The 9900-nt window shown below is 43.1% G+C and overlaps 1 protein-coding gene across 1 annotated transcript; it reads left to right on the top strand.

The window, feature by feature from the left end:
- The first annotated feature begins 445 nt into the window (after nucleotides 1-445).
- On the top strand, nucleotides 446-9592 carry LOC123188500 (rRNA-processing protein UTP23 homolog). The gene is made up of 7 exons (XM_044600649.1): nucleotides 446-733; nucleotides 1344-1479; nucleotides 2091-2199; nucleotides 2273-2334; nucleotides 3725-3845; nucleotides 4065-4292; nucleotides 9145-9592. Exons 2-6 carry the CDS (start codon nucleotides 1448-1450, stop codon nucleotides 4200-4202), a joined length of 462 nt encoding a protein of 153 aa, XP_044456584.1. The 5' UTR covers nucleotides 446-733; nucleotides 1344-1447; the 3' UTR covers nucleotides 4203-4292; nucleotides 9145-9592.
- The last annotated feature ends 308 nt before the right edge of the window (nucleotides 9593-9900 follow it).

The raw sequence follows: 9900 nt of genomic DNA on the forward strand, positions 1-9900 counted from the left end.
ACATCGCGTACATCATCAACGAGGGTGGAAAGAAAGATAAGTGGAAACATGGTGAGCTACCGTGTGAAAATAGAGGACGCTCATAATTTGGGGTATTGAGTCATACTTATTTGGCTCGCGTGTAACTATTTTGTCTCCCGTTGCAACGCACGGGCATGTTTGCTAGTAATAATAATAAAGCACGGATTGGGTCTCCGAGTTCACCGTCGCGGCGTATTTGCAGAAAAATCCCTATAAAATTAAGTAATTAACCCGCAGTCCAGTATAAATAATAATGAAAAAAACGTTTCGTATTTCTCGCCTACCCGTGCACGCGATCGATAGAAAAAAAACCATCCCCAATTCGAGCGCCCGCGCCTCCCACCAATGGATCCGCGGCCTCCCCGCCGCCGGCATGCCATCCTCCGCCACGCCGTCCTCCCCGCACCCTGGCCTGCCTCCTCTCCGCTGCGCCCTCCTCCCCGCGCCGTCCGAGACTCCGAGTCCTCCGGGCGCGGTTCGCCGACGCCGAGGACTAGGCCGCCGTTCTCCGGGCATGCGCAGGCCGGCTCGAGCGCGCGCCGCCGAACGCAACCAGCTGCTCAACACGCTCCTCGCCGCTGCGGGAAACGGCCGGGAGGAGGAGGATGCGCGGGAGGCGGGGCAGCGTCAGAATCAACGTGCTTCGGATCCGGCCGAGGCTTACGGCGACACGGACGCGGAGGGTCTGGCCGCGGCCGCCGCGCTCCCTCCGGTCACTACCTTCCCATGAGCTCACTTCCACCCTAGCCTCTCCCCCTTTCCTCTTTGTTGTTTTAACTGATTCCCAACTGCTTGATCAATCCCGCTCCTCTGCTCCTGCATGATGGCTTTCTCTGTTCGATTGCTTAATTTGGTTGTGTCTTACCTGAACTGCAAGGGAACCAACATACATGGCATGATGGATGGAGACCAGTATATGTTTTTTGTTCTGTTCACATTCTTTCTAATAGTTTCCATCGGATTATAGGCATGTGCTTTGAGCAATAGGCATAAATCTGTTGTAATCAATCAAAGACAGTGAGAACGTTTACTGAAATCTTTCGAAGTGGGGATCCTATGAATTTCTTTGATTGAACGTCCATCGATGATCTCATCTTATAGTAACTCACTTTGAAACATTGTATTGGTAGTTTTTATCTTTACACTTTTGCCGTCTATACATACTGGATTGCATTGTTTAGGACATGACACAGCGCTGCAAACAGCTCATGAGAGCAGTTAGCAAATGCAAATCATTGTATATGTCACTTATGCTGATCTTAATAGAAAATAGTACTATTTTGGGGAAGGGCATCTGGCTGACTTTCAATATAACTCTTCAGGTTTTGTTTGGTGAGATTCTCTTCAGAAAACAAGATTTGTATTGGTGGTAGATCGACAGCAACTGACAAGGACTACCACGATTAGAGCTACTCTTTTGGCACCCATGTTTCAGTATGCAGTCAAGCAGGCAACAAGGTAATCATTGCCATCATGTAGTTTGCGGGTAGTGCATGGGCCTATTTAATTAGTTTTTTCGCACGATGGCTCATGGTGTTGGTTGATAAATATGTGTGTGTGCATGGAACAACTAATTGATCAGAACTAACAACATCACTAAATCCAAAAATTCTAATACAAATAAAGAAGGAAAACAAATGAGCTTCATACGACTGATGCATGACAAAGTTCTCATATTTACATGCCTGAGTACAGTATGTCCTATACCCAATATTTGTATAGTTCAATGCTAAGTTAGTCAATATACATTTTAGGCCAAAATGTTTGGAAATCCCAAGTTCAATCTACTGTTTTTATAAATAAATTAATGATGATTAATTAAAGACATATATATAATAAATTTAAGGTATTTATCCAAAATTTGCCATGAAAAGTTCAACCATTAGCTGCGTGGTTCTCTATAGTGACCCCCTTAACAGAAACAAGAAAGGGAAGCACTTCTTCAGCGCTGAATTAAATACACATGAGTTATCTTTTTGTTGATAATCTTTAGTGTAAACACTTATCTTTTTCTTGATTGCCAGATTTTATGCACATTTCTCATGATATATATATATATGGGAGTACAGGGATCTGTGGGACGAGGCCAAGGTGTACGTGCGCAACCTTCCCTACGACGTTAGCAGCGAGCGCCTCGTGCAGCTCTTCGAGCAGGACGGCGTCATCGAGGTCACCGTGGTGAGCATGCTCTTCCTATTAGACCATCTTCAGCGCTGAATGATAGCATGAGGTGATATGATTTGTTTCACAGTCGATATGTGGTATCGGTGACAGAAGGTGCATCACACGCTTGGGTATTTTCTTCCGCACGAGGTAAAGTACCAAAGGTGTTTTCAATATGTAATTAGCACCCATACTTAGCATCAAGCTTTGATAGAGGGGATGCTTAGATGATTTTTGATTCTACGGTATTTATTTTCTCTATCCCTGAGCATCTACACAGGCAACCCGCATTATAGATGATATTAGCCTGCTGCCAGTGTCGTTCCTCTAGATACACACACACACACGCATTTTGCCTGGTGAAGGGAATGCCTCAAATCATCGGACCCCTGATTATGCGTCATGTTCGTGCAAGACTGAAACTGACACAATAGGTTCTAGATGTAAATGATGTCTGCTTTAATGTGGTGGTTGTGTTGTTGAAGCTCATATGGAGTGTTTATGCATAACTGAAGTGGCACATTTAGTTCTGGAATATCCAACAGCCTCCAAATCTTCTGAAAGCAAAGAGCTGGAGAACCATCCTCTAGGCTCTCCTGTACCCCCACAGATTATTTTTCTTCCAAAACTATTGATAAACGCAGCAAGTTTTAATTGCAATTCCACATCCAAATGTTGTTATTCAGGTTGTCATCAACTCATCATACTATATCAGCTTCAATGCTAATTTTTTCTCTCAAGTAGTCCATAAATATGTGAACCTGAACACTCAAAACTACTGCAGGGGTAGGATTTCGGCAGTATCCCTTGGCTGGTTAATCTGTTTGGACTAGAATTTTCTGAATTGTAGTAAAGCTTGGCAACTACAGAATACATTGTCTTGAGGTATAATAGCACTTGATTCTCTAACAATCGTTGATTCATGAATTGCAGCAGGCCCCTCCTGTGAATCCCATTGCTTACAATTATTTCATGATTGAGATCTTGGATTTAACATTTAGTATTTTCTTGTGTTACTTTTCTTTCTTTTGGAGGAGAACAAGGAACGGAGGGAGTAGATGTTTTTTAAGGATGTCACATTTAACCTCCCACAAATAGCGCAGCAACAAGGAACAAAAAAAAAGCTGGGACAAAAAAAATAGACCACAAACATAGTGGACATCAGGTTAGATGTGACATAACTATGTCACATCTAGATGTATCCTAGACACACCCATTTGGTTTGGGTCTCTCTGTCATTGATACGTTCATTCATGCAATCCGAATTATGTAGAGATAACTTCACACCCCTACTGTTAGACCTTTGGCATCACACTGGTTAGTTTGGTTCTATTAAACCAAAGTACAGTAGGAAAACCTTGCCGAGATTTTTGAAATTGCATACTGAATTCAGATCACGTTAGTTTTATTTTTTCAGTTTGGTTGTGTATACAATACTGCTAATAGATTCGGTCAGGATAGTTTCGCTGTTTCATGACTTGGTGAGCTCGAGGCAGGGGCACTGATTGTCTGTTCAATGCACTTTTGTTTCTGTGTTCAGTTTTGAGAATGCCAAAGTGGTCACTGCGGTGGATTGTATTATGTCACTGGTATGTGATAAGAATTGGGAACATTATTCTTTTGCCACCCAGGATTCGGAGCTCCGTGAAAAGCTATGGGAGGTATGAAGATTTGTTAGCATTCTGCTTTTACCATTTTGTCACCTGAATTTGATTTGTGAAAGAATTTTCTCAGGGATATTAATACAATTAACATATTAATACAATTAGCAAGCACCATATTATCTAAAAAAGGGCAGCCCGGTGCATGTAGCACCATATTATCTACTTAACATAAATGACATAGCAGAATGAGCTCATGTATGTTTTGCTTCCTCGCAGGTTCCTGGTGTTCCTGTGATATATGGTCTGAAGAACTCCTTGTTCATTGAGCAACCATTCGTTCAGCAAAGTCAGTTTGCTCAGTTGGATGAGAAGTGCAACTTATTGAAAAATCCGAATTTAAGAAGCTACCCATGACTCAGGACGTCACCCGAAGGAAAGACATCTGTTGATGGAAACAGACATGATGTGGCATAGAAAAACAAGTTTAGAAGGAACAGAGCAAAGGTTAGTATCTCCCTCCATTCCTAAATAGAAGACCTTTTAGAAATTTCAATATTGAACTACATACATAGCAAAATGATATATACTCCCTCCGTTCCAAAATAGATGATTCAACTTTATACTAAAGTTAGTACAAAATTAGTATAGAGCTGGGTCATCTATTTTAGAACGGAGGGAGTATATCTGTATATAGTCCATAGTGCAATCTCTAAAAGGTCTTATATTTAGGAACGGAGGGAGTATACAACTACTGTTTTCCAAGATACTCCATGGTTATGATCTAGAGTAGTGGGTGTAGTCAATATTTTGAGATCATGCATCTCTCTCGCAAGAAAAATAAAGCCAAGCCCGACCACCACCAGCTCAAAATCAGTTAATCAATCATGGCTACACAACATAATAAGTGTAAATGCTTGGAACACTTTCACTGTAGGATCTCTTTCAATGTTGTAAAAGCAAGCTTGGAATTGCATAACATCTTGAGGTTTATAACGAAGGGTAAGGTGGACCAGAAATGATGTGACAACTGAATCTTTAGCTTCAGAAGAAAGACAAACTAGGTGGGTTGAATGTGCACATAATATACAACCGAAAATGGGCCGAAGGGGATCTTGGGAGGAGCAGGATCTCCTGGACATTGAATGATACTTTATTTTACCTTCGAATGTTGTTAATTAAAATGTGATGTTTACATTCGGAGGTTGTTGTTTTTTAGCCTAATTAAGAAGTTGCATCGGCACTAAAGAACATCAATTTACATCTAAGAGAACTCAAAAATTGTGGAGGTATATGGTATATTATGATTATGTTTTCAAGGAGAATATTGGGTGAGGATATGAGTTTTCTCCATGGGGAAGTACGGTCTCCCGTTGCAACGCACGGGCCCTTTTGCTAGTCTCTCCCTAATAATAAAGCACGGATTGGGTCTCCGGGTTCACCGTCACAATACGCTTTCTTCTCATATCATAATACGCTTTTACAATTTGTATGGAAAAAATTGTAATATACACGAGGTGGTACTAATGAAATCAAGTCGTATGCGTCGAACGATCGCACCGGCTCCCTTCCCTGCTGGGCTTGCCTGGACCCGTTTTTCTACTTGCAACGAATCAGCGGCTGGACTATCAAAAAATAAAACTATCAGAGACTCAAATTCGGAAACGATTGGTTTTTCCTTCATACTACGGTGTTTTGACTGTGACCCAGTCGAGCTCCACATCCCTCGCCGCTTCCTCAACTTATCTCAACTGCCAGCGCGCCGGAGGATGAGCAGAAGACGGAGTCGTTGCGGGCCGGCGAGCAGGTACTTATCTCAACTTCCAGCGCGCCGCCACCACCTGCCGCTCCGCTGCGTGCCGCCACCACCGCCTCGCGCGCCGTCCTGGTCGCCGCCGCCGGCCTTGCGTCGCCTCAACGCCCGACCCCCGAGTCTCGCAGGCCCGCCACACACCTACTCTCTTCCAACAATTCCGTGCATCCCGGCTCGATTACTTCAGGGAGGAGGAGGATGACGACGAGGCAGACTTACATGTTGATTCATCATTTGTAGACTTTTGGTTACAACGGATAGATATGAGCAGTTTAGCACTATTCTTGCTTATATATCAAAAAATATTATGATCAGCAGGCTAAATCTACCACACGGGTCGTTAGCTCTGTTACCGTAACATTGCACCATCCTAACACGCGAGGAAAATAATTTCACAAGATTCTCATATTAAGTATCTATTCAAAGAGGTATGTAACAATGTGCGGGAAGGAGAAATTCACTCGGTAACAACACCGATGCTACGGCTTGCATGCTGAGAGTTGAGACCTGGTGAGCTTACTCGTACTATTGTGTGATGTGTTAACTTACTTTTGTAGTTTCTATATGCCAACATATATCATGCTGTTTTATGGTTAGTAGTATTTCAACATAATTTTTCTATTCATGCATTGAAGCAAAACTGCAGTTAGTTGCTACAGAGCTAGGAGATCTTGGTGTATAATAAAATATATTAATATGGAGGGGTTCCTTTGTCACCTGATTTGATAAGGTATATAGTACGGAAGTTTTTTTATTTCATAATCATATTCTTGATGTACTGTTTAACGTATTTTCTTTTCAGAGATTTGCCCTTCAAATTTTCTTGTGATAGCTAATTGCCTTTCTGTAAAACTCTTTGTGCGGATTAGTTGATATGATCAATGGTCAAACTGTTTGAGTTTCAAAATCATTTTAACATTTCAAATTTGGGGGTTGTATATATACAACCGGATATCATGTGTATCATGCATAGCGATCTACTTTGTTCTGTCTGTTAGCATTAATTAATGTCTACTTCTTGATTATATTTGATATACTTCAGATAGTGAGCATGATTGTGGGGATGGTGTGTATGAGGATTTTTTCCCCTTCTCCCATTGGAACACGCAGGTATATTTGGGTTTATAATATGGGTTGTTGCCCCAGTTGCTTTTGCTTGGCGATAATGGCAATGCAGTTATCACCATGTTTGCACCGTTCTTCACATGCACATCCCTAGGCTCCTTATGTTACTGTTCACCATCACTGTTGATTATTTCTCCTTCTATTCTGTTATCCAATAGGTATTCTCTTACTACATATAAATTTGGAGGACAAAGCATTTATTCTGTTGATATATTAAACCCAAATTGCTGACATTTATTCTGTTGATATATTAAACCCCAAATTGCTGACATGTAACGTCTTCTATCTGAATTTGTTTCATAAAATTAATCATTGGTTTAGTTTGATAGATTAAACCCAAATTAGTTTATGGACTGAACTAGAAATAACACAATCACATATTAGTTTTCTTTTTAAATTTCATAGTAGAGATTTAGCCGTCGATGACCCACTACACGTGGATGCCACATCCTTTCTTCCTCACCTATCGCGCGAATTTTCAATGCCGGTCCACTGCGATCAGGGTGCTGGAGGCTCTTGGGCTTGCAGCTCGCATGCTTGGAGGTAAGTTTTGTAGCCTCCCGTTGCAACGCACGGGCATTTGTGCTAGTAATAATAAAGCACGGATTGAGTCTCCGGATTCACCGTCACGGTAGTTTTACATTAAAGCCCTTGTGTTTTTCGTCCGCCGCGCCGTCCTCCCCGCACCTCGAGCGACCGCGTCTCCCACCCCCGTTTGGATCCGCCGCCATCCCGCATCCTCCGCCGAGCCGTGCCGCCATCATCACCGCACCCGGCCTTTCTCCTCTCCGCCGCGCCCTCCTCTCCGCGCCGTTCGAGTCCACACACGGTTCGCCGACGAAGAGGCCCAGGCCGCCGCGCTCCGGGCCCGCGCCGGCCGGCTCGAGTGCGCGCCGCCCACCGCGACTAGCTGCTCAACACTCTCCTCGTCGCTACGGGCAACGGCCGTGAGGAGGAGGACGCGCGGGAGGCGCGACAGCGTCAGAATCAGCCCGTCTGATCCGACCGAGGCCTACGACGACACGGATGTGGAGGCTCTGTCCGCCGCCGTCGCGCTATATGCCCTGCCCCTGCTCGCCGAGCCCTGCCTCTCGGTATCTCCATCCATGTACGCTGCCGGGGACCCTGCAGGTCCAAGCTTGTCGGCGAGGGGGAGCGCAGACAGCAGCCTAGCCCGTCATGGCGTCCACCAAGGTGCAGCGGATCATGACCCAGCCCGTCAACCCCATCTTCCGCTTCCTCCAGAGCGTAAGCCTCTCCCTCCCTACCCACACATTCCTTTCTTCTCCTTCCCCCGTTTCCTCATGCTTGCGGTTTCGCTGACCTCGTTTCCTCTGCCGGAGCAGAAGGCGTGCATCCAGATCTGGCTCTTCGAGCAGAAGGACAAGCAGATCGAGGGCAGGATCATCGTAAGTGGTTTCTAATTTCGCTGAAATTTTTTATCCTGCATTTTTGTGGGAGACATTGCGTGGTAGTGGTGCTGCAAAGAATTCCACTGTTTGGGGGAAGTTCAGGGGAGCTTCTGCTCTGTCATTGGGAGGAAGAGTGCGCTTGTTAAAGCTGCGAGTCATTGGTGCTCTGCGCTGTAGATGGAAAATGTGACAATACTGTGTTGAAGTTTGTTATATCCATACGAGGAGATACAAGATGTGGCACTCCTGTGCTGAATTTCGTTATGGCCACATGATAAGGAGATAAAAATGTTGAACTAACTGTAAGCAGGTTCTTGTAGTTGTCTTACTGCATTTCCATGTAATCCTAATCCAATTTGCCATATCTTATTGTCCAAGCAAACACAATATAAACACATATCAAATGGAACAAAAGTAGCAATCTCAGAGTGTTTGTTAATGCACTGGACACCTCTTATTGCTACTAATTGAACTGCCATGTGTCGACATTAAGAAAAGTAGCTCTAAGCATCTGCGGGAAACTTTGTTAATTGGACGACACACTTGTTACACAAAGGAAGTTCTCTGATAGCCTATTGCTTGGTTCTATATTACTGGCATTATGCTTGCTATTTCTATTTAAATACCCCATAACTTATTAGCTCCGTATCTATTCATTTTTTCTGAAAAGAATAACTGTTATGATCTAAAACTTTAGCAACTTACTGACGGCGATCTGGAATAAAAATAATAAGCATTTCTGTTTGAGAAACCTACTTGATATGTTTCACTAATTTCTGTTGTAGTAAAATTGTCTAATTACTTACAGATTCTTCATTTAGATAAAACTATGTAACACATGAACTGGAAGCTACTTTAATTGGAGGTCCATAGGTTTATTTCTGACTTACCAAAAACCATATCTGATTTCATTGTTGTATGATTCATAATCTTGAAGATGTGTACCTTATTTTACTCCATTGCTTCTCGCCCTCTAATAGGATGACCCTTTAATTATTTGTTTATGTAGACTTTGTTCCGTAGCAACGCACGAGTAATTTACTAGAGCGAGCGGTGTCGTGGTGATCTCGCTGGCGAGTGACAGGAGGAGGACGACGGGCTGAGCCGAAGGAGGGCGAGGCGTCCACATGCAGGAGGCTCCCCGGCAGATCGGGGAGACAGTGCCAAGGCATCACACCTCCATTTTCTCGAAGCAGGGCATGTGTGCTATTTCTAAAAAAAGAAGCTTCCCTGTTGGCTGGCATCCCTGATGCTACACAGGAATTATGTAGAAAAAGAAATGGCATGTCATAATTCTTTGGATGTAGACCAGTAGGGTCAATTACAAATTGTTGGCTGTAAATGACTTTCAGTTTCTAGCTTTCATAAAATTTAGATTTAACAGTATGATGTGGTTGATGGTGGTCCTATCTGCTGGTTCAAATTATCATGTTGGATAATATTGCTTTTACTAGCAATTGCAGTGTTCTTACTATTTTATTTCCACAAATATCATCATGTTTTGCTATTGATGTAATGCTATATTTGTTGACTGAAATTAAACCCTTCAGTTGCTGGCGTGGTGCTCTTATTACTGTTATATTCCTTCACAGAAAGCAAACCTTGTTCATGGCTAACTTATATTATACTCCTTCCGTTTCAAAATAGATAACCCAACTTTGTATTAACTTTATACTAAAGTTAGTACAAAGTTGAGTCATCTATTTTGGAACGGAGGGAGTAGCAGATATTGTGTTTAGAAACCATCAATCTCAGGAACACTCTG

Source organism: Triticum aestivum, chromosome 2A (genome assembly GCF_018294505.1).
Source record: "Triticum aestivum cultivar Chinese Spring chromosome 2A, IWGSC CS RefSeq v2.1, whole genome shotgun sequence".
Classification (NCBI taxonomy): Eukaryota; Viridiplantae; Streptophyta; class Magnoliopsida; order Poales; family Poaceae; genus Triticum; species Triticum aestivum.